Genomic DNA, 25,322 nt, shown 5'->3' with positions numbered 1-25,322 from the left:
CATAAATTACAATATGTTGTCTTGTAATTTTAATTTATTACACTTAACATGGTTTAAAATGAAAATCCGCTATTTGTCTCTAAAAAGAGCAAAATATTCACGCAAAATAGTTTATATTGAAATATCTCACATGCACTCATTTTTTCGGTGCTCGAATTTTAGTTTCTTCACCAAACTTTTGTGCTTTTTTCATACACAAAAATCACTATTTTGGAATTCACCTCATTTTTTTGGTGAGTTCAAACCTGATTTTTTTTTTGTTTTATATAAATATGAAAATTTTTTTTTTACTTTTTTCGTTATTTCTCACTGCTTTTGGTGCACCACAAGTGAAACCAAATATTCCAGGGGTAGCATCTCCATTGCCCCACACAAAAGGTCAAGTACCAACATATGTTGAAACTCCGTTAGAAAGTTGTCCTCCAGGATATTCGATGGAAAATGGAGTTTGTGTTCAAAGAATCCAAGTCTCCCCTATGCCTTTTTGCGAAGAGCCTGCGATATACCATGAGGGGCACTGTTTAATAGTAACATCGCCACTAAAACAATGCCCACCAGGTTACGAGATTTCTGGAAAGCAGTGCACAACCACAAAAACTGCACCACAACAACCATCGTGTCCACCGGGGACTGTTTTGCAGGGGAGTGAGTGCATTTCGAAACTTACAATTGATACGGTGTGTCCACCCGGATTTGTTGACAATGGACGTGATTGTGTTGCATTCACAATGCCAGAAAAAACATGCCCACCTGGATTTGTATTTTCAGGTAAACAATGCGTTCAATCTGATACTGCTCCGCCGAACCCAGAATGCCCTCCAGGAACTATATTGGAAAATGGAACATGTAAACTTATTCAACAAATAGATACAGTCTGTCCCTCCGGATTTGTAGAAGAGGGGAATAGGTGTGTTCAATATTTACCTGCTAATAAAATTTGCCCACCGGGATTTAATTTGTTGGGTCAACAATGTATGGCTCCCGAGTCCACAGAATTAGAATCATCTTGTCCACCAAATTCCATTTTTGAGAATGGAAAGTGCAAAGTAATAAAAAACATAGATATGGTTTGCCCTCCAGGGTATACTGACTCAGGTGATGAATGTGTACTGTATGTAGCTCCAGCAAAGGAATGCCCACCAAATTTCACTTTGCAGGGACTTCAGTGTGTACAAACAAGTACGTCTCCAACTCAACCATCTTGTCCACCCGGAACTATTTTTCAGGATAATGCATGTATTTCCGTACAAGCAATCGATGCAATTTGTCCACCAGAATATTTAGACAACGGAAAAGATTGTGTGAAATATTCTCCAGTTTCAAAAGAATGTCCACCTGGATTTTTGCTTTCCGGGAATAGATGTATTAAAGTTTTGAGTGCACCTATGGAATTTGAGTGTCCTCCGGGAACAATATTAAAAGATGATCAGTGCCAATCAATAGAAAGAGTCGACACAATTTGTCCCCCTAGTTTTGTTGATAATGGTGAAGATTGTGTGCAATTCTCTGCACCTGAAAAAACTTGTCCTCAAGGCTTTTCACTTTCTGGAAAGCAATGTATAAGAACTGAGACTGCATCAAGAACACCTGAATGTCCACCTGGAACAATAATGGAAGGTAATAGTTGTGTATCTTACGAACTCGTAGATGCGGTCTGCCCACCAGGTTACTTGGATAACGGACCTGATTGTATACAGTTCTCTCAACCAGAAAGAGAGTGCCCAAATGGCTTTGTTCTTATTGGTAAACAATGTACTCAGTCGACTCAAGCTCCTCCACAGCCCGAGTGTCCAGCTGGAACAAATCTTGTAAATGGACAGTGTCAAAAAGTTGAAAGAATAAATATGGTATGCCCAACCGGTTTTATTGATAATGGGTCAAATTGCGCATCATTCTCTGCACCAAATAGAGAATGTCCACCAGGATATTCATTATCTGGATCCCAATGTGAACAAATAAAAGAGGCATCACCCATCCCAGAATGTCCACCTGGGTACACAATACAAGGGAACCAATGTACAGCAATGAAGATGATAGATGCTATTTGTCCCGAAGGGTTCCTACCAAATGGTGATGATTGTATTCAATTTTCACCTGCATCTACCGTTTGTCCGACAGGTTTTACTCTGCAAAATCAGCAATGTGTACAGTCAATGAACACTCCGAAAACGCCAGAATGCCCACCAGGATCTGCATTAGATGGGGATTCATGTACAAGACTTGTACCAGGAGCTCTACAATATGTTTGTCCTGTGGGTGTCAGAGAAGGTGATGTCTGTGTTGAAAGATCAATTAGTTCCCCAGTATTGGAATGTCCACCTGGATATTCACTTGAAACCGGTAAACAATGTGTCAGAAGAAGTCAATATGATTGTTCGACAACAACATATGTTACTGAATGCAAAACCCCTGATGCTAAGGCACTCAGAAGGTTGGCAGTATCGAAGGAGACCTCTGCTGCATTCGAAACATCCGAGTCTCAGCATCCTGGACATCATCATAATTCACACTCTCATAACCATCCACATTTACATTCTCATAGTCATTCACATGGATCAATTACTGCAACTGTTCAAGTACCAAATATACACACTCAACACCATAAGGAGGTCCCAAGACCAATTTGTGAAGATGTCCCAAAAATTACCCCAAAAACATGTACAAAGGCTGATTCAGTTCCAGCAGTTCCAATATGCGAAAATAACGCAGAATTGATAGGTAAGGAGTGTGTTCTAACAAATTATTATCCATTGGAAGCAATTTGTCAGGATGGAACTAAATCAAAAGAGTGTGCAAAATTTATAAAAACACCACCAACACTCAGATGTCCACCAGGTTCAGTTGATGTGGGGTCCCACTGCCAAATAAACAAATATTCGCCTTATGATCTTGCATGTCCAACTGGATATGATTTAGTCGGTGATAAATGTGCGACAACCAGAGAAAGAATTTGTCCTAACGAAAGCTGCCAAAGAATTGTTACTGCACCTATATCAATGACATGTCCACCTGGATACCACCAAATAGACGAGTTATCAGTTTTATCAACACATTCACATAACAGACATTTGGCAGCTGTTCAGTCTTCTTCTCAAAGATATGGACACGGTCATCATGGACATCACAGTCATGGGCATAACTATCTACCAATCGGAGTTGCTACTTCACAACCTGTTTCTGTGTCAGTACCACAATCTGTTGTACAAACCACACAGATAAAATGTATTCACGCTGATCATTCCCCATACACCCTCATTTGTCCAGTTGGTGCAAGGCTTTTAGCAGATAAATGTGTTACCTATTCTGATAAAATATGCCCAAATGGTAACTGTGAGCGTGTATATAATGAACCAGCAGAATTAGTATGTCCACCAGGATTTTCATCATCAAAACCAACCTTACCTGCATCTCATTCACATCAACATTCAAATCCAATGGCAGTATCAATCCAACAAGTTCAAACGGTACAGGAAGTTTTAAAATATCCAACTGTCACTTATCAAAATAATGTGATACAACAAGGTCATCATCACGGTCATCATCACAGTCATCATCATCACCATAGGAACTTGGCTTCACCTGAATGTATTAAAACCATTTCTGTCCCATATATTTTGAAATGTGAACTACCTTTCATTCTAGATGGAGATAAGTGTGTCGATAAAACCGAAAAAATATGCTTACAAGGTGACTGCAAAAAACAAATAACTGTTTCACCATCCTATACTTGCCCACCAGGCTTTAGAAATGCACATGGAATTCAAACTGCAATTTCATCAACTAAACACGGTTCAGGAAGTCATCACCATATGTCTGCACCATCAGCTGAGTGTGTTAAAACCATTTTTGAGGAGTATAATCTTGCCTGCTTATCAGGATTTGTACTATTGGGAGACAGGTGCGCTGCCTTTACAAATAAGATTTGTCCTAATGGAAATTGTGAGCGTTTGATAAGTAAACCTGCAAACATGGTTTGTCCACCTGGTTACTCAAGACCACAGGCTGAAAGCCACCATTCGCACTTTAATGAAGTAGGTGCTTCACATGGCCATCATAATCACGGTAACTTGGCAAATCAAGAATGCACGAAACAAATTTATACCCCATATGATCTTTCTTGTCCAGATAACTATACTATTATTGGCGATAAATGTGCGATCCACACAGTTAAGGTCTGTCCAGATGGAAACTGTGAACAGTTAATCCGCACGCCACCAACTATGGAATGTCCTCCTGGTTATTATAGGCCCCAAGCAGGAGTTGCAATAAGAGCTCATGGACACAAGGCAAGTGGAGCTAGTCAATGTGTAAGGAATGTGTATGAACCATATGCACTTCAATGCCCAGATGGATTCAGGTTATTGGGTGATATGTGTCAACAGTCAACAAATAAAGTGTGCCCCAATAATAATTGTGAGAGAATCAGCTACGTTCCACCCGTACTTTCTTGCCCACAAAACTTCGAAAGAAGTGGACAAAGATGCATTGCAAATGAATATGCAGATTATGAATTGGCGTGCCCACCAGGTTTAGTTGTTATCAGCGATAAATGTGCAAAATACACAGAGAAGGTCTGCCCAAATGGTGATTGTGAAAGAATAAAGACTTTCCCTCCTGAACTTGTCTGCCCACCTGGTTATACAATGGAATCTGGTGTTACACAAGGAAGTAAAAGATCGCTAGCAACGTCTGAACATCATCCTGGGCATCATCACTCAAGGCAACATTATACTGTGACCCGAGATTATGTAGGCGAGAGTCACCACCACCATCATAACCATTACGTTGCTGCCCCAGAAATGAGTTTAGTCAGAACAACAGTTTGTTCTAGGGAAGTATTCGCCCCGTATTCTTTGAGTTGCAGCATTGATAGTCAGCTTCTGGGAGATAGATGTGCAAGATTTGCACCAAAAGTGTGCCCGTCTGGAGGCTGTGAGAAGACAGAGTCGACACCAGTTGTTTCAAGTTGTCCATCTGGGTATGTTACAGATCAAGATGGAACCTGCTATATTGTTGAATATGCACCTTTTGCCCTGACATGTAATGACCCGTATACACTATTTGATAACAAAGAATGTGTACTTGTAACAAAACCAGACAGTAGATGTCCTGAAAATACCGAAAAAACAACTACAGGTTGTGTCAAGAAAGTTATAACTACTCCAATTGTGTCTTACGAAACGACCTGCATTGGACCAACCTGCAATGCTGCATGAATTTAGAGAACATTTTGGAAAGAATAAATTTTTACATTATCGCCAAAGTAATGAATATGGAATAGAACGAATTCTTGAAAGTGTTTTTGTTTGTGTGACAACTACAGGATTTTTAGTAAAGGCAGTCAAAAAGTGATGGGAACGGGATTCGAACCCGCGAAAACTAGCACCTCGAACTAGCGCCTTAGACCGCTCGGCCATCCCACCCTCACGACGTGAAGCTCGTATTGAGCACCAAAATATTTTCGTATATTATTTATAACAATAAGGAGGTGATAAAATATTTACAGATACAATTTAGATATCATCAGTAAATTTATATGAATAATATCGTACTTATCATTTAATTTTTGATATCTATTTGATAATACATACTATGAATATCATTTGAGCTTTGTCTTTTTTTCAGAGTTTTATACAATAGACGATATAACGCTTCCTTCTGCTTCTAGTGGCTGACTAACTTTTCGTTATAATTGTTTATTTTTTGTCACTTCTTTCTTCTTGAGCGAAACGTATTTTCTAGGTTTTAATTACTTAATTATCGCGATTTTCATCATTTTCATATATTGTACTTTTTATTGATTTTTTTAATACATCTAGATTTAATTTATATAAAATATTCAAGCAATAAAATATAATTATTCAGAAATTGTCTCCTGATTTTTAATTCATAACGAATGAAAAATTCTAGATGGTTTTTTTCTGTTAAATTTTTTGGTTTAATAATGTCATATGGTACTTTATTGAAGGAAATGGGTACTCAATATATATGTTAAATCACTTTAATGATCTTTAATTAAAATATGTAAACAGCTTCTGAGTAGTTATATATGATTATTAATGTATATAACCATAAATGAAGTAACCTTAGAATAAAACAAGATAAAAAAATTGATGGGAGGTGTGAACGGTTTCTGCATATGTGAGTCTACAGAAAATTGACCAATTGAAATGATTTAATATTATTAATTAATGTAGAATAAATTATAAATTAAGTTTATGTTAAGTTTTATATCCGAAATTAAAAATTTTAAATTAACTAATTTGTGCTATTTTGGTTATTTTTGTATTGCAGAATATTTCGACAATTGAAGGCACTTTCAACAATACGGAAGCATGATAAATTAAATTTATAATTTAAGGATTTTAATTAAGTTTACACGATTTCTTTAATTTAAGGGATATGAGAAAAAGTTTATTGAACGTTTTGCAAATTAATAAGAAATTGACAGTTGGAAACAAAAGTAGATAGAATTTCTGTAGGTTTGAGTGTAAGGTAAAAGTTACAGTTGTTTTAATAATAATATTTTTGAAGACAATAGTAGATAGAAAACAGTAATATAATCTAAAAAAAACAGAAAATAATATTTTAAATATGTATTAACAAAGTTTTCAAGTAATAATTGTGCAAATTAAGATATCATTCAATTTAAAGATTGTTATTTCAATAAGCTGAAATAAATAAGTCATCTTACTTCAACAAGTGATACCATTTTAAATAGTTTATTGCTTTTGAGAATAAGTCGGGTTTTTATAATTGCTTATTTGGAATGCACTTTTACAGTCTATGGATTTAACTACTGGGAATTTACCAACTTTTTCGTGGTTTAAGGTTCAAAGCAAATGCGTACATATTTGTAATCTCTTGTATTATTAATATATATATATATATATATATATATATAGTATGGTGTACACATTAAAATCAAAATATTTCATTGTAATTCATATTTATTATGATTAAATTGACGTCTCTAACAGTGACCACATGCTCTGTCAAATACAGGATGCGTCAGTGCCTTTAAAAGTACGTGGGTTAAGAAAATATTAAATGGTGTGCTCAATAGTAATAGAAAGACTATCTTAAACAATTGAATAGGGGTACAAAAGTAATAAATTTCTAACAAAACAATATTCAAGATTTACACGTTAGTGTTACCGCCAACTTTTTACTTGTAATCACGCTGCCCTCTAATCTTAAAAATTCAATTAGTGTGGCGTTCCAGTGAAAAATTTTCGGAAAGAAAAACTTCTAAATAACTTTTTGAGATGGATATTATAGATTTTGAGGTTTCAAGGCTTAGAGGGTTATTGAATACACAAAATGAAGTCTCAAAGAGAGTTGGAAATGTACTTACTTCAAAGGAAAAGCATAACATAATTTGGAGGCTAATTTATATTAACCTCTTAGGGTATGAATTAGACTTTGGTTGGATGGAGATAATTGAGTTGGTTGGTTCAGATTTATATGAGGACAAACATTGTGGTTTTATTGCAGCCTCTACTATTTTTCATGACAGAGTTGATTTACTAAGGTTACTAATAAATACGTTGAAACGTGATTTGAAGATCTGTTTAGAATCTTTGGCAAATTATGAAAACATTGGTGATAGTTCTACAGTTAGAGGGAGTATTGAGGTTAAGCCAAAGAAGCTTACAAATAAAATGGAAAAAACGAGAATGGAGGGTATATTAAAAGGATCCATTGCATTAAATTTCATTGCTAATACTCCAAATATTGACTTTTCAGAGAATTTGTTTACTGATATTATGAAAATTGCCGAATTTCTTTTAGAAAAGCAGCTGTTTGGATCTCATAGTATTCGATCAAAAGCAATTTGTTGTCTGATAAAACTATTTCAATGTTGCCCTGATAGACTGAAGGCAAATGAGTGGAGTGAGAAGTTAATTCTATATTTTCAATTTGAAAGAGATATAGACTGCTTGATTTCTTTATGTAACTTAATAAGGAGTATTATCATCAATAATAGTAATGATATTGATAATTCTACTCATAAAATATTATTAGAATCTGATATAAAAACCCACAATTCAGCTGTGCAGGATAAGGATAAAATTACAGGTATTTCAAATAATAAATTAATTGAGGAGTGGAACTTTGTGGTTCCATTTATGGTTTTTACATTATTTAGAATAAGAAAGTACAGTGAATTCAAAGATTGGATGTTTCATAATGTATCTACTTTTTGGCTTCAGGTAAAGATTTTAGAAACCTTACAGTGTTTTAGTAAAGTAAATCAAGACCAAATAGTTATTAATAGGATTGTACAGATAATAGAAGATGTTTTTTTCGAGGGAATTAAATGTATTAAAATATTGCAAGATAGGGTAAAGAATAGGGACTTATATGATGAAATTGAAGTTCAGTGTACGGTTGGAATTGGAGTGGAGGTGACAAGATTTATTATTAAGGTAACAGATTTTGCCCTTCCCCATAATATATTCCATTTAATGGGTAGCTTCTTGCTAGGATTGCTATATACTGAAAATAAAGACTACGCCTATATTTCAGTCTCATTACTTTGCGAATTGAGATCAAACGAGATAATCAATGAGTTAATAAGGAAGAATTTATTTGTTTTGCTTAGGTTCACATGCTCAATCGATGAGGATACAACGATGAATCTGTTGGATATATTAACTTATATTTCAGATAATGAGAATTGGAGGTTCATATCAAAAGAAATTCTAAATGGAATAATATACAATTATCTAAGAGAAAAGACAGACAATAAAATAAAAAAAAAATACTTGTATATGCAAAACAGATACTTCTTTCCAGGAAAGGCAAAAACTCTAGTTGAAGAAATAATTATTTCCGTTTCTTACTTGACAAGAAAATTTTCGGAAACAAATGAAGTTCCTATCAAGATAATTGATGTTATTTTTCAGTTTTTGGAAAAATTCCAATATACAGAATCCATTTTTGAAAATATTGAATTATCAGACAATACACTTTTTGAGGTTATGGATATTTTATGTGAGAACAATCTGAGTGGAAGTTCCAACGAAAAAAGAACAGAAAGTTCGAAGTTAAAATCTGAAATAACCAACAGTTCAATTAAGAGCATACACAAATTTGCAACATTCAGAGCCTTTAAGTTATTGAGTAAATGGGGGAAGTGCACAGGCAATTTCGTTCCACGCTCAGGAATGAGATGGCTCTGCTTTCTATTGGGTGAGTATGGATATATACTGTCCAACAGAATTCCAATAATAGAGCAGGTTGGTGTGCTGCTCAATATTTATGACCTTCTGTCTCAAAATCATGAAAATGAATATAACTCGTTGATAAATAGCATGATTTTGCTCTCTTTTACGAGATTTTACTGCAATTCTGATCAAAGTATACAAAATAAAATTTTTGAGTTGCTAAAGCTTGGAGTAAGTAATAGGGGTAATTCATTTGATTCTCCAGAATTGCTAAATATAATCTCTTTGAATACACAATATAAAAACACACCTATGATTGGGAATATTCCAGAAGATGAATTCTCTGATATTAACTCACTTAGAGACAAAGGTTGTCAAATTTTAACCGAAGAACTTAGCCAGAGGGATTGCCGAACCTTAATTTCAACTATAATAAAAAGGTATAAACAGAGAGGAAACTCAAATAAAAACCTTTGGTTGTGCCTTTGTTTACTTAGAAAGGGCATCTTATTTCAAAGTAATTACTTGACAATTTCCTTCACTCATGGAAATTACAAACATGGTTCTGGCGAATCTGTTATATATTTAAGGTTTAAGGATTCGGACAAAAAAAAGAAAGTAAGTATTGAAGGTATTTCAATAATAAATGAAGAAAGGCAATTAAACAGATCTCCTAGTTCATTCACAAATGATTTTGATTCTCTGAGCCAAAATCTTGATGCTAAAATTCCAGATAAAGTTACAGGTGGGATAGCTGAGTTAGGTAAAACAATTGAATACAAAGTGGCTGTTTGCTGTAGAGGGTCTTATTTAAATCCTCCAATAATTTCTATGACACTTCTAATTTCTCCAAATGAAGAATACATATATGAAAGTGTCGAGACAAATGAAACAAATTTTAATTGCGATAATAGTTCAAAAATGGTTACAGTTAATTACAGACTCCCAGTAATCATTACGAACTTCATGTATCCAACGAAAAAAATGAACAGGCATGAATTTGAAAGTTTTTGGGATAGATTTTCACAAATTTACACGAAGGGAAAACTTGCAATTTCTTCTATGGAAATACCGATTTACCTTCAACTTCTAAATTTTACAGTAAACACTTTTAAGGATAGTATAGACGATAATATAATGAAAGATTTCATCTACTATGGGACGTCAACATTGTATCTGAGTAATCATAGAAGGATAGCAATCATGACGGTTATATCAAATGGTCACACTAAGAATGAACTAAACGACCCAAATTCAAAGAGCGGAGACACGGAGGACGGAACCCAAAATTTGGTCGAAATAAAGTTGAGATCAAGCTCGAGTATTATATCGAAGATATTAAAACAAATACTGACATCATATATATTAGTAAAACATAGCTAGAAAATGCTAATGTAAGATTTGAATTACGAATTTACCGAACTGTTCTTATTCAGCCCTTGTCCAAGGCAAGTCTGAGCCACGGATTGGAAGAGCTTTTCAACTTCGGGAGCTAGATGGACGAATGAACAACTCCAAAATGAATATTTAGGATCTTTAATGAGCTCAATAAATGTAATTAACAACCCCCATGGATGGGGCCTGTGAACAATCAATCTCTCGAGTAGTATTCTCGTTATCTGCTCCTGAACAACAGAGTCATAGCTATTTAGAAAGAGCCACAATAGCAGTGTCCTGAAGTAGAATGTGTAGTAATTTGGATAACCGAGGAAATTAGTGATGGCAGATATGAAATTAAAACGCCCCTCCATATCCAAGTTCTTAGAAAGAAACAAGAATATCGCAAGGGAGGGATCTTCAATCGAATCAATCAAATTTTTCAAGTCACTCTTGTCATCTAAATTATCAACTTTTAAGCTAATCGGCTCTAAATCTGGTACGCTGACTGACATTGCTTCAGAAGAGTTATCAATATTTGAATTGGATCTAGAGCCATTAGGTAGGTATATACCAACATATAGCAGCAAAGCAGTAATAACAGGAAAAAAGTATTTCGTTCCTTTTTTTATTGCGTTTTCCCTATTTAATTTCATTGCCTTCATAATCAAAGGCAATATTGAATAATCTCTAGTTACCCAGTATCTATCTATATTTGCCTTAAGCTCTTTATATAGAATATACGGACCATAGTTGGAAGTCATCCTTGGAATAACCTTTATTTCAGGTATATTTTCAATCCTCAGCGTTGGAAGGAAAGGATCTGGGAGCTTCATATTCCTTGGAAATGCAGATAATATTAAGTTTCTGATCTGTATGCAATTTAACGGCAGTGCGTCACAAAAGCTGTAACTATAGTCACAAAGAAACTCTGGAAAATCATGTAATAAAACAAGCAGTATCCTAAGTAGCGCACCATAAATAGACTTAATATTGTCGGATAATTGTATATATTTCAAGTATGGCGAAATAAATGTGAAAAGTTGGATAAGTAATGATTGATAAGGCTGCCAGCTCTTTGCATGACGCAATAAGTAAGGAAATAACTTGTTACTCGAGATAATTTGGATCCATGAGTATGCAAAGGCAGGGACTCTATTTGGGTTAATATAGTGAAGATGGTTAACAATACTTAGAATACAAGTAAAGTGCACCATTTCAGAACTTTGACCAATAGATTCATATTCACAGAGAAGAGCAAAGAAAATTCGGTAATAAGGCCTTTGATTAAATGTGGATGACTCGGAACTTTTGTGGATTATCTTCGTAAGAATCGATAAAAACTTGTGTGTTGTTACTACAGATATCATCTGTTGTGGGTCCAGGAAACGTGCCATTGTAGTGATTAATTTCACCAGAGAATCCAATGGAAAAGGATCCATATCTGCTTGAGTGTTACTAATGTCACAAGATTTAGCATTGATATTCTTACGCAGTGGTAAACCTGTAAATTTGTTATTTAAACTTAAGTATATTGCTCTTTCAATACAAGCAGTAAATAGTTTTTCTGTTCTGTCATCCATTTTAAGCAGACCTTGTCTGGCAAGTCGTTGTAAAAACAGGTTTCTGTATGGGTTATTGCGTTCATTTGTACCAACTCCACTGAAAATAGTCATTCTCAATAATAGTATCCATTCATCAAATATTCGACCAACCACACTAGTAACCTCACTAGAAGGTGCCATTGGGACAGGTAGACCAGGATATGAAGGATTAAGAACTTTGTCTGTATATGACTTAATAATAGTACAAAAATTTACAATATCGGGGACTTTCTCTCCAATCCAACCAAGGTGTGTACTGGTGATTTTTTTAGAACCTATTTCTCTAAGTAAGCTGTCAACCATACTCTTTATCTCAGCAAGGTTAGTTTTTGACGGATTTGGTTTGTAGTAGAAACCAGGAAGAATAACTGGCCTCGTAGAAAAATGATTCTGAATGAGAAAAGTATTGTTTGTAAGGCGATTTAAAATCTGTGTAGTTTTTGGTAATCTTTTGTCTATCGGAAAGTGCCAGTCACCAATACACCTGAAGAAAAGCTTATATGTGAACTCAATAAAGTTGAGAAATTTACCAAGGCTACCAGAGGAATCATCTGATTCTTTAAGAGGGAATTCTTTGTCAAGAAGATTCGTTAAAGATATATCAAACTCATGACTCGAAATTAGGCCATATCTAAGTGCACCTACAATAATATCTACTGAATACTTTGGTTCCTCAATTGCGTGTACAAACCATCCAACAGCTTCTTTCCTAAGTTTTGAGCAGAATTTAGGACTTACAAGTAATAGTTGGTGAGATAAACCAAGAAAAACCTCTATATGTAGCAGAGCAGCGTCGAATCCAAGAGCAGAAGCGATGCATTTAGTAGATGGAATCGCACCAATTATACTTTGCTGATAAGCAGCAGCAGCATCAAACAGTGTTCTGAACAGCTTTTGTGAAATTCCAATCAAGATATCCTCTTTCTGAGATGCAGAGGCTCCAATAGCACACACAACTTTGCAAAGGTAAAAAAGAATGTGATCGGACGGTAGAGAAGCCAGTACAGAGAGAACGGGGTGTGCAGTTGTTCTCGGTGATGAGAGAGTGACTTTTGATCCTAAAGGCCTGGAAAATACAAATGCCTGACTCCTATAATGGCTTTCATACGAGAGATTACCTATAGGTGGAGAGAAGTTCCTTGGGAATATCGGGGGATAAAGTGCCATTTCCCTTATTACGTCTTTTATTTGGCTCAAACATTCGTCAACTCGTGACATTAGTGGAAAGAGAGATATTTCAAATAGTAAAGGAACTCTAACGGGCTCCAGAGGTTGAACTATCAACGTATTAGTTGACTTAGTGTGAATATGATTATTAGAAGACAACCGGTAATTCATCTCGACTTTATTGGAGGTTGTGTTTTGTGAAAGATCCTGCCTATTAGAATATCGGTTTGTATTTTGATGACTACATTGGGATCTGTGGATTTGACCAGATATTTGATCGCTCCTTCCTTGTTGCCTGGATACTTGCGTAATCTGTTGCCCTGTGTTACTGACACGTGCCTCAGGTTGAGACGAAGAATCCTTATAAACATTTCTCATCAAGGTAAAAAGTAAAAAGTCTCTGTACAGCTGTAAATGTCTCATTGAATTTTGTCTATACTTGAGAATCTCAGGGAGAGATGATAAATACAAAGTTTGAATCTGTGAATTTGGACCTCCGTAATAATTAATATCTACAAATTGTTGACCTGACTCCCTCATTTTTTTCCTGTACAATATTCCAGGTGATATTGAATCTTCCAATTCTTCAACAGCTCGCTTTATAACTGCTTGTTCAATAATGTAACAGCCAAGATCAATATTGTCACTACAAAGAACCTGAGCAATTTGTTCAACCAACACATGATCTTCTTCTCTAGAAAGAGTTTGGTGCAATATTTGTCTCAGTTGTGCAATGAATGCAACTCGAAGTGGCTCGCGGCAGGCAGCAATAGCCATTGATCCAGAAAGTGAAGAAACCATAAGTTGAGTGGCTCTCCTATAGATATTTTCATCAGGTTCAAAAGCAAAGTCTTTCCCAACTATTTCTCGAGTCGTAATAATTGCTATTCTTACTGATCTGGGGATTACTACTTGAAGAATTTCCTTTATCGAACGATCTAAAGCAAGAGGAACCAATGGTCTAAGAGAAGGTTGTATTTGGAACAGTGCAATTGAAGGTGAAATAAGAACTTTATTGGCCCAGAATTGCATATCCATCGTTGGAACCTGGTACTGCCGTGATTGCTGCTGCACCATCATTTGGTTGTAATGTGGGGGCATGAATGAAGATATAAGTTGTGAGTCAGTGAGGTTGCTTGGTTGAGTAAAGGAGGTCGGAACAGTTTTAGAAAAATTGTTTAAGTGACTCGTGTTTCTATTATGCAATACCCCCGAATATTGCGTGTTAGCTCCCTGATGAGTTCTCACATTCATATAAATTCGTCTTTGCTCTTCATTTAAGGTATTTACATTATAAGAATTGAATACCTGAGGACCGACCATTAAATAATTTGATTTATCAGAGTAATCTTCCAAATTCAGTTCTAGTTGCTTAAATAGTAATTCAACTTCAAACATACGTGAGTTTGCATTATTTGCAGTGGAATGAATTTCTGCGAGCGTTAATAGTAGGCTGTTTGTCCATGGATTTGGAGGAACGAAATGAGTATTCTTTGCACTCTCCAATATCTTGCAGACAAAAGGTAAAGTGGATGAAATACATCCCTTAGAATAACTTTCAATAAGCAGTTGCCTTGGGTTCAAATACTTGTGTATTATGGGATGATTAATTCCAATTGTTATCTGCCCAAGCCAACAACCAAGGTGGCGAAGGATATTGACGAAAGACGAAACTTCGTTTAATATAGTTGAATAACACAGTAGTGTCTTTATGCAGTCGTAACTGGCAAGTGCAGCGATATCAGTTATACTTCTACCAACATTGAAGTTACTTCCTTTACGAGTTATAGGAACTGCTGAAGTGTCATTCAGTTTACTGTCGTGAAAACTATCAGTAATATCTGGCAATAATTCGTCCAATTTAACCAAAAAACTAACATATGTGGAGTGATTATTCTTTTCTTTAGATGCCCTATTCTTTACAAGATAAAAAGCGAACCAATACGAGTATTCTGGATTTTTGCCAAGAATTTCTGCCATTTCTTGTGCTTTAGAATCAACATTTGTACTTGCGAGCGTATTGCAAATAGCGAAGATTTGTTCAATAACATGATCAGATGGAACTGTTATAGTATCATAGATTCTGGGATCATTCATAAGTTTTTCTAAAGATCCTAGACCAAATCCTTGCAGTTGCTCAATTGTAAGTCCATCAGGGAGAGTCCTTTTAGAAGAAATATCCAATTTTATCAGGGACCCGAGCCTATTTTTTGAAATATGACAGTGCCCATCACCCTTAGTAATATTTTCTGTGTGGCAACAAAAGGGAATCATTTCTGGGCTACACATAGAAACAAGATTTTTTGGTGCCATTGAAGGAGAAATACAGAAACTATCCAAGACATCTTTTTCAATAAACAGTCTATTTCTGAGGCTATCTGGTAGTAATGAAAGACAATACTCACAATAACGAATATATGAACCGATAACAGGTTCCAGATGCTTGGACATTATTACAATAGCGAATAAAAATTGAGGGAAGTTAATTAATTTGTCGATAAACTGCTCCATAGCAAGAACTCCAAAACAAAACATTTTGGACCAATGACTCTTTCTAAGTGCTTCGATTATACAGCGCTGAACAAAGACCAAAGCATTACCATACGGAATAAGCATATCTTCTTTTACCAGGGTCCCAAGCATTATTGCTGTCAATCTAAGTTCAGGAATTGGGTACTTTGGAAATGACCTGCATTCATCAAACAGTGTCTGGAGGAAAACATTAAATAGTTTGCATTCTCCAGTCGAGTCTCTTGAATTTACTCCCTTCAGTTCGTTAATCAGTTCTTTTACACTCATTTTACCTGTATAAAATCTTGTGAAATATTCATTGACCTTGTCATTAATCTCCAAGTCATGAGCTACTCTACTTCCCTCTATTGGTACGATATCAATACCGTTGTTACAGTTATTTGCATCCTTTAAGCCAGTAAGGGACTTGTCGGATGGAGTTTTCTCTACTTTACTTGCATCACTTTCCTTAATAGAAATACTGGAAATGTCTACAGAATTAGATCTAACGGAGTCGTCTCTGAAGTTTGCAATTCCCGAATTGATCCCCCCATCAACCTTGATCATTTCAAACTCAGTCAAAGCCTCTAGTAAATTAAAAATTTGAACGTTCTCAAGTCCATCTATTGATAACTTAAACTCAATGATTGCATTTTTGATAGCCAATATCACAAAGGAGCTTATACACCAGTAGTAGTATGAAAAAGATGGAGTTCCAAAGGATGATGCCCAAAAATTGCTCGGGAACGATAGTTTAGGGCTTCCTAAGAGTAGATTCCTTCTAACAATTCTTGCGGCAAATATTTTAAAATTAACTGCCTTTTCAAAAGAAAATGAAGGAAGTGATATTCTTCTATTTACTAATATGGTCTGCAGTTCTGCGGAAGCGTATGTCATATAGACAAGTCTTGCTCTAATATAGTCTACAATTGCAACAATTAAAAGAAATGATTCCGAGTCTCTCCCTTCTAATTCCCTTTGAAATAGCCTAGATAGAACCTCAGTGGAATCTTGAATAATCCCATTGCACTCACCCTCAGATAAATTTAATCCAGAATTCTGACGTATACTTATTCCTGCAACGATCAAGTCCAGACAAAGAAACCACCAATGAAAATAATCTATGTGTACATTAGGATTTGATTTAGGAACCCTTCTGTTTTCTCTATGAAAAATTGGTGGAATCTGTCCTTTCGCCTCAACCATATCGCATAAACGCGGAAGAACTGTATATTCATTTTTCAAAAATTTCCAAATGTACTTTCTTCCTAGTGAAGTCAGTCTAGATAAAATAACAATCGAGGAGAATCTGTAGCGAAGTGTAATCTGGCCAATGAGGTCCCTAATAAACTGCAAATTTCTGCTCCTCCTCGAACTATGTTCATCAAATGAGGCAAATAAAATTTGCATTAGTAAACCAAAATTAGGTCCTAGCTCATACTCCTTTTCTTGTGAATTTGCTATCATTTTAGATCTAGGTGAACAAATGAATTCCTTGATACTAGAAATAGAAATATTAATAAGCATCGTTTTATCAAGTTCATTGTTTTTAATCCCGGTTTCAAATAACTCAGACACCTTACCAACTAAATCGTTAGACAGCTTTAAATAGTTAGGGAGATCACAATATATCATACCCAATGAAGAAAGCATCCCAATAGGAGAATATCTCGGGATATCAAAAAACAAGAGATGTTGAATCTGATCCAGTAATTTTTGGTCTTTCACACGACTAGAAAGATCAAAAAGTACTTTTAATAATCTGCTGCAAATAAATGCACCGCACGAACCTTTAGAATGGATAACTGCTATTCTCGGTAGTTTGAGTTCATTATAAATAATAGGGGTTCCGATTAACCCATTTTCTATGAGTTCTAAAACTCTTGTATCTGATTTTATCATAGACAACATTGATTCTGGAACAAGATGATTTGCATCCAAAATGACAGAATAGTTATTAATACTAGGGTATAATCGGTCAAATTTTAAATCATCATTTAACAACGATTCATCTAGAAAATTTATATCGTTTCTTTGATGTATGTTATAACCACCATTTTGAACTTCAAATCCAAGCCTGCAAATCTTTACAATGAATTGTGCTTGGACAGTTGGGTTTTCCCACTTTTGTAAAAATGGATCAATTTTGCAAAAAAGTTCATCATCCTTTGGTATATATGTCTTATTTTCACTTCTCCTATAGATCTCCCCGAGAATCGAACAGAAAAATTCAAAACTACCGTCATTTCCAGATAAACATAGTTGGTTACTGTTGTTAATGACATACTTGATGACTTTATCCCAAAAAACTTCAGCATTATCAATGTTCTGACAAAATGGTTTTACTAGCTTTTGAATTCCTTCAACAAATATTGAGGAATTCCATCCTGTCTCGATCTTGCTATTCTTATTCTGTATTAGAAGATGTTGATCGCCCTTGATATCACTCAATTCATTCCACCTTGCTCTTAAGACTGCAGAAAAGTCAAAATTAACTTTGTTATCTTTCTTTTTAGGTTCAACATTGTGTCTCGATGTTTCATTTATCATGTAAATAATCGCTGTTGCAACCTCATTAACAAAGTTGCCTGACTTTTTGGCCCATTCTAGTGCAATTTTATCAAATTTTATTTGATCAGATGTGCTGCTTGGACCAATCTCTTGAATCACATTTAACAGTTGAGGTGGTGAAGTATTTTCTCCACTCGGGAGTCTTCCTTCTGCCATTTCTCATGAATTAATTAATATTTCAAAGATAGTGAAGTGTTTCAGCACGAACCAATATTGGTACCGAGTTAAAGACAGTTGTCCCTAAATACCACGGCTTTGTAAAGGTTACTTTTATTTGTACATACTGACCGCGCTCTCGTCTCTATACTTCGGCGCCTGTTTTGTGGATCCTATTGTGGGAATCCTTCATCGGAGTTTTTCACGGGAAAAGAAAAACAAAATAACGTATATACACATGTTTAACGTTTATTATACAATATTTCTATAGTTAAATTCGAAAATTTTTTAGATGAAGTATAACGTATATTTCTTGTTTAGACATAAGACGAGGGACTAAGAGGGCTAGGGTCTAAATATAAAGGCGAATAATTCTGTTGTTGTTCTAACTCTTACTTTAAAGTGTGGATCTTCAATATTTTTTTCACCTATGGTGTGCGTAGTATCAATCAAACCATCTCTTCCAGATTTATTCTTTCTTTGAATTGATATTGGGTAGAAGTCTCTATTTGTTTTTCTAATAGTGGCGTACATTATTGATGTGTGTTTTTGTGAGTGCCTTGATTTGTTTGATTTGATTCCATACGAATTAAATCTTTTTGTAACAAAGAAGGTTACTATGTTGTCACCGAATATCTCCTGTATGAATGAATCGTAGTAGATATGATTGTTTATGCAATGAAATGGAAAATGGACTTTGTTTGCTGTTTCCATTAGACACTTGGTCTTTCCCAATAGAATTGGTAGGGCAGGCGCATCCGCAGGAAAATCAAGTGGAAACTCTTGATGAAAGTTTTGAAGTTTTGTTCCTTCTAATTCAGTTTGTATTGAGTATATTGGTGGTTTATAATCTCTCAAATCAATAAAGTTGTTTATTTCACCTTTTTCGTTAGATATATGCGGAATGTCTATGGAGTAACGCCATTCACCATCGACGATAAATTTAAAGTAATGGATATCCTTAGATAACTCAACAATAGTTATATGTTCATGACCACTTTTAAACAATTTGTATTCCTCAAGCTTTTCCCAGGAATTAAAGTCTCCTAGAACGAAAATATCTTTACCACTGTATGCCCACCTTATTACACAGTGAAATTTTTCAAAGTTGTTTGAATCTTTCGATACCTTTCTTATGCTTTGCTCTTTATCTGCCCTTTCATAATTTTTGACGTTAGATGTTGTTGACTTGACTAACCCCATTTTAATATTGATTTAATTACGTCTTTGCGCCAGAATTCCTTACCTGACAAAAGCACGAGCAATTCGAGACGAAATATAATTAGGAAAGGAAATATATGTTTAAAATAAAAGGTATCTAAACTCATATTTGATACTTGTTATTTATTTGTTCATCTTTTCTTAGTTTTGATTCATAATGAAAGGAATAAGCAATGAGAATGGTTTTCGAAACGCCAACAAGAGATTTCTTGAATCCGCGAGTAGGATTTCACCAGTGTTAGTCTTTTTATCGGTAATATTAGTTATGGGATTTTGTATTTTTGTGAGACTTTTTGCTGTAGTTAGGTACGAAGCAATAATACATGAGTTCGATCCCCATTTTAATTACAGAACATCAAAATTTCTTTCAAAACATGGTTTCTATGCATTTTGGAACTGGTTTGATAGTAGAAGTTGGTACCCACTAGGTAGAATTATTGGACAGACTCTATTTCCAGGTCTGATGCTTACTGCAGCTATAATGAGGTATATAGCACATAAACTAGGTATTCTTGTAAGCATTAGACATATATGCGTTTACACTGGCCCTATTATGTCGAGTTTAACTGCAATAGCCTCCTATTTGTTGACATTTCAAGTGACAAAAAAGAATGGAACTGGAATGTTGGCTGCATTATTTACAGGAATCTCTCCCACATATCTCAGTAGGAGTGTAGCAGGAAGTTATGATAATGAGGCAGTTGCAATATTTGCTCTTGTGTTAAGTTTTGCACTTTATTTAAGAGCAATAAATGATGGTAGGATATTGAGTTCACTACTTGCAGCAATAGCTTACAATTACATGACCATGAGTTGGGGTGGATATGTTTTCGTATTAAATACAATTGCAATTTATACCCTAGCGCTTGTATTGCTGAACAGATTTACATATAAACACTTTGTTGTATATATTGTTTTCTATGTAACTGGAACAGTTTTAAATCTAAACATTCCTTTTGTGAACGTTGGTGCAGTAAAATCTTCTGAGCATCTGTCTTCACATTGTATGGCATTCCTCGTAGTTTGCATAATTCTAATTAATTCCTCCAGGAATATATTAAGTACAACTTCAAGTAGAATATTACTTAGAATTATTGGGATATGCTGTTTCCTCATATCGAGCTCTGTATTTGTTTTTCTAGTTTCTACTGGAAGGACTCAATGGGCAGCAAGAAGTATGACATTATTGGATCCAACATATGCGTCGAAGCACGTCCCAATAATTGCTTCTGTTTCTGAACATCAAGCGACTACATGGTCACAATACATATTTGATTTACATATTACAGCTATTTTTTTCCCACTTGGGGTACTTGTTTCAGGTTATTCAATTTATATTGCACAGAAAAATTCTCCAAAAAACTTTCCTTTTGAAACAATCCATACTACTTGTATACCAGACACTGCAATTTTTTTAGTTATTTATGGTATTCTTGCAGTTTATTTCTCATCTGTTATGATACGTCTTATGCTTGTATTTGGGCCTGCTGCTTGCTGTTTATCTGCAGTTGGATTTTCATTCATTTTATCTAGTATTCTTGGTAGGGATTATAGTTCTGATAAACTCAAAAATGAGACCCGTGAAAACAAGATGGTTTTCAGGACATTATTGAAAGGTGTTATCGCTACAATTTTATTTTTTTTATGCACAAATTATGTAGTGCACAGCGTTTGGAGTTCTGCAGTTGCATATTCCCATCCATCGGTAATAACTTCAAATAGGCTGAGGGATGGTACTAGGCTTATTCAAGATGACTTCAGGGAGGCATATTACTGGCTTAGGAAAAATACACCATACAACGCGAGAATAATGTCTTGGTGGGATTATGGATACCAATGTACGGAATTGGGAGATAGAACGGTAATAGTTGACAATAATACATGGAATAATACTCATATTGCAACAGTTGGTCTTGCATTGGCATCACCAGAAGAAGAGGCGTACAAAATAATGGAAAAGTTAGATGTAGATTATGTTTTCGTTGTTTTTGGGGGTTTTGCGAAGTATACATCTGATGACATAAACAAATTCCTTTGGATGGTCAGAATTGCATCTGGCATTTATCCACAGATACAACAAAATGATTATTTATCTGAAAACGGGCAATATACGGTTGGGAAAGATGCATCTAGTGCGATGATAAATTCACTTATTTACAAGTTGTCATACTACAGATTCTCCGATCTTCAGAAAGATGGATTTGACCTTGTGAGAAATTATCACATAGGTAAAACTCAGTTTTCGCTAAAATACTTTGAAGAAGCATATACAACTGACAATTGGGTTGTCAGAATTTACAAGGTTAAGAAACGGCCAAATCGCTCAACAATGATTGAAAATTAAGTCCTATTTTGCTATTGTTAATTGATTTAAATGAAGTGGCCTTACAGGGCGTGTAAATATCAGTTTAGAATACTAAATTAATTTACTCAGATTTAATTTTATATAAAAACATTACACTTCTGTCTCGGAATTGCCAAATTCCTCTTCATTTATAACCTAGTTTTTTTAAGTGAATATCTTTTTTCTTCCACTGGTGCTATTATTTAAACTTACGAGATGGAGGAAAAATAGCGGAAGCAGTAAAAATGCAGTTGAAATCCAAATAAATAATCCAATATTTGAAAAGTTATTAGCTGTAATTCCAAGTGAAAATGAAAGTCCTGCAGATAGAATTTTTGATATTCCTATTCCAAAGCTTCTTATTGACATCATGACCGCATATATCGATCCCTCAAGACCTTTAGGGCATAATTTAGTCATCATGACAAGTAATGGTAGTAGTTGTATCTCTGAAATTGCTTCTACCAGGAACCCTCCCGAAAGTGCAAATACTCTGTTTGATATGCCTAAATTCAAATTTGCTCCTGTCACTAAAATAAGAGGTAACATATATATAGGTACAGAGAGCAATGTAGTCCAAAGTAATATTTTTCGGAAAGGGGTTTTTTTCAATATTATTCTGTATAAAACTACTCCAATTATTCCTGCAACTCCATAAGTTAATCTTAAACTACCCATGAATGTCGGGGAAAATCCGAGGTTATTTGTGAAATAAAAAAACATCGCGTCATCATAATCAGGCCCTGCAGTGTAAATAACAATATAGAGTGCCGGACCCCAAATCACCGGCTTTTTAAGGAATTTAATTAAAGAATTTAGTTGATTTCTTGTGGATAAGGTTTCTTTATTCTCTTCCTCTTTCATAACCAAACTCGCAATAAACACGATCAAAGGGAATACAGAAGTAGTAAAGAATATACTTTGTTTACTGTACTTATCGAGCAATGAACCAGAAAAATATGCAGTTGTTAGTGCACCAATTGATTTGGATCCAAAGTAATCTGATACAGTCTCTGCACCACCATTCGTTCCTGAAGTCTCGACAACCAGTGCCTATTCTAAATTTAATATTACTCGAAATTTAATTGACTAACTAACCTCAGCAATACTACTACAAAATGCAGCACTTATTGAAATCACCAAAAGACACGCTGCTGCTTTAAAAACGGTGTTTGCCTATTTTGAATTATCAACTATCTATTCAAAATAGATTAAACTTACGTTTGTAGCAAGTAGTGTAAACCCAATAACTTGAAGAAGTGAAAATATGAGTAAATATGGTTTTCTTCTCATTCCTATGAGTTGGTTGTTTTTCCTGAGTTTTAAATTTTGTCTGAAATTATTCATTAACTTACCTATTATTGGTACCGAGTCACTGCAAAATGCTTTTTTGGAGAATAACTTTAACTTTAAATTTAGCAATTCTTACTTACCAAACAATGGTTTCAGAAACCATGGGATTGCAGGGATTGCGTAAATTGCAGAAATTTCAGGAGGTGAAAGATTTAGATCATCTTTAAATAAATAATATATTGCTAGTGTAGCAAGATGTGTCAAGCCATCAGAAAATCCAACCAAGAAAATGACAAGTTTAGTTATTGTTATGGATTCCAGAAGAGTTGGGAATTTTATTGAACGGCTAATAGCTCTTTTGTCATCTAAAAGTGAAATAATTTCATTTTGATGAGTAGTAGTTTCCATTTCTTTTGTATTTTATTGAATTAAAAAACATATGTAAAACCTCGAAAATGTATTAAATACAAATGTTAAATTTTGATTTTTTTTAGTGCATGCATATTGATTAGTAATGGTTACATGCATTTTTTTAATTTAGATATAGAGGATCAAATATATTGAGGAAATGAATTAATGAACCACTTATAAAAAAAAACTAATAAAAAAAGTACTTATAAAAAAAAGACTACTTATACCTAAGAAATTTAAGGAGTGAAATTCTCTCACGTTTATTGTAAAAACTCCATGCTAGCACCCATTTTTTGTGCCTTCCTTGCTTTAAAGTTATGATTCTCGTTGCCTCTAGTCTTTTAGAATGAATGTCACACCTACAAATTTCACGTAACTTCTTCAGATTTTTAAGTTTGGATACTTGAGAGGTGAACCAAATCACCCTTTTTGGAAAATTCTTGCTTTGATTGTACAACTTGAGAATAAAATTGAATTCGCCTCCATCTGTGATTACTTCATATTCTTTACAACTCCTTAATCTATTAGGGTGAGTGTTATTACTTGATTCCTCATTTGAAGAGTAAAATGGTGGGTTACATATCGAGAAAGTGAAGTTTGTATTAGATAATTCTGGATTATCGAGAATTCCAACAAATATTTGTTCAATGTTTTTCTGGTGAATAAACTTTATGCTATCTGAAAGGTTGTTGATTTCAATTATTGAATTGGAAATAAACAAACTTTCAGCTGATATATCTGTTCCAACCATACTCCATGAGTAAATACTATTGCAAAGGATCGGAAAAATGCAATTTGCACCCACTCCAATATCCAACCCGATAATTTGTTTACCAGTAGGAATAAGCTCAGTATTCACAGAATGACTTTTAACCTCATGCTTTATTCCAATGGGAGAAGGTAAACAAGTTTCACTCCATAATTCATTAGTTGTTTCAGTATTAAAAATATGTTCGGGGGTTAGAAGATCGGCAATATAATGTACATAATTTACTCTTGAAGGAATTGTTGGGACCAGAAAATTGTTTGGAATCTTCCAGGTGATGTTATATCTATAGTGTAGCAGAACCTTTGAAATTGTATATATTGCCCTTGGGTTGTCATAATTAATATGTACCTTCCCATTATTTATCTTTATACAGTCACTAAGTTCTGGGTAACCAAATGCCAAAAGTAAAAAGTTATCAAGTACATGAATATTTCTATGATGGAATTCCTTATTGTACCTAACCTTATTACCAAGAAAAGAATTCATGCTTACAAGAATATTGATAAACAATTATCAATCTCAGTAGAATCGTTACTACAATAGAAGTTGAAATGAAAATCACAATAAATATAAATAAGAAAAACACATTATCACTTAGTACCTTTTGTATAACAAATGTTATTTGGCTGTTTGTATAATTCTTTCCAAGTGGAAGATAATCGGCCATGTTCTGTGTTAAAAGCAAAACAAGTATGATTATTCCCGCAAATCTGGTGTACCCCAAA

General features: G+C 34.6%; 7 protein-coding genes across 7 annotated transcripts; 3 read left to right on the top strand and 4 right to left on the bottom strand.

Annotated features, from left to right (window-relative positions):
* Nucleotides 1-272: 272 nt before the first annotated feature.
* On the top strand, nt 273-5,216 carry FG379_001043 (uncharacterized protein; the record flags this gene model as incomplete). Its single annotated transcript, XM_067326646.1, has 1 exon — nt 273-5,216. The coding sequence occupies one exon, from the start codon at nt 273-275 to the stop codon at nt 5,214-5,216; it is 4,944 nt and encodes a 1,647-aa protein (XP_067184295.1).
* Nucleotides 5,217-7,268: 2,052 nt separating this feature from the next.
* On the top strand, nt 7,269-10,556 carry FG379_001239 (adapter-related complex 2 alpha 1 subunit; the record flags this gene model as incomplete). The annotated part of the gene is made up of 1 exon (XM_067326842.1): nt 7,269-10,556. The coding sequence occupies one exon, from the start codon at nt 7,269-7,271 to the stop codon at nt 10,554-10,556; it is 3,288 nt and encodes a 1,095-aa protein (XP_067184491.1).
* A 23-nt stretch (nt 10,557-10,579) lies between these two features.
* Nucleotides 10,580-18,559, bottom strand: FG379_001228 (transcription regulatory; the record flags this gene model as incomplete). Its single annotated transcript, XM_067326831.1, has 1 exon — nt 10,580-18,559. One exon carries the CDS (start codon nt 18,557-18,559, stop codon nt 10,580-10,582), a length of 7,980 nt encoding a protein of 2,659 aa, XP_067184480.1.
* Nucleotides 18,560-18,904: 345 nt separating this feature from the next.
* On the bottom strand, nt 18,905-19,762 carry FG379_001217 (gal83 protein; the record flags this gene model as incomplete). Its single annotated transcript, XM_067326820.1, has 1 exon — nt 18,905-19,762. The coding sequence occupies one exon, from the start codon at nt 19,760-19,762 to the stop codon at nt 18,905-18,907; it is 858 nt and encodes a 285-aa protein (XP_067184469.1).
* Nucleotides 19,763-19,937: 175 nt separating this feature from the next.
* Nucleotides 19,938-22,124, top strand: FG379_001206 (oligosaccharyl transferase STT3; the record flags this gene model as incomplete). The annotated part of the gene is made up of 1 exon (XM_067326809.1): nt 19,938-22,124. The coding sequence occupies one exon, from the start codon at nt 19,938-19,940 to the stop codon at nt 22,122-22,124; it is 2,187 nt and encodes a 728-aa protein (XP_067184458.1).
* Nucleotides 22,125-22,289: 165 nt separating this feature from the next.
* On the bottom strand, nt 22,290-23,825 carry FG379_001195 (BT1 family; the record flags this gene model as incomplete). Its single annotated transcript, XM_067326798.1, has 4 exons — nt 22,290-23,177; nt 23,223-23,300; nt 23,346-23,419; nt 23,558-23,825. 4 exons carry the CDS (start codon nt 23,823-23,825, stop codon nt 22,290-22,292), a joined length of 1,308 nt encoding a protein of 435 aa, XP_067184447.1.
* A 220-nt stretch (nt 23,826-24,045) lies between these two features.
* FG379_001184 (uncharacterized protein) lies at nt 24,046-25,083 on the bottom strand (the record flags this gene model as incomplete). Its single annotated transcript, XM_067326787.1, has 1 exon — nt 24,046-25,083. One exon carries the CDS (start codon nt 25,081-25,083, stop codon nt 24,046-24,048), a length of 1,038 nt encoding a protein of 345 aa, XP_067184436.1.
* Between the last annotated feature and the right edge of the window lie 239 nt (nt 25,084-25,322).

The sequence above is a fragment of the Cryptosporidium bovis genome, assembly GCF_009768925.1.
Source record: "Cryptosporidium bovis isolate 45015 chromosome Unknown contig_20, whole genome shotgun sequence".
Classification (NCBI taxonomy): Eukaryota; Apicomplexa; class Conoidasida; order Eucoccidiorida; family Cryptosporidiidae; genus Cryptosporidium; species Cryptosporidium bovis.
This window is presented reverse-complemented; position numbering and strand designations above follow the sequence as displayed.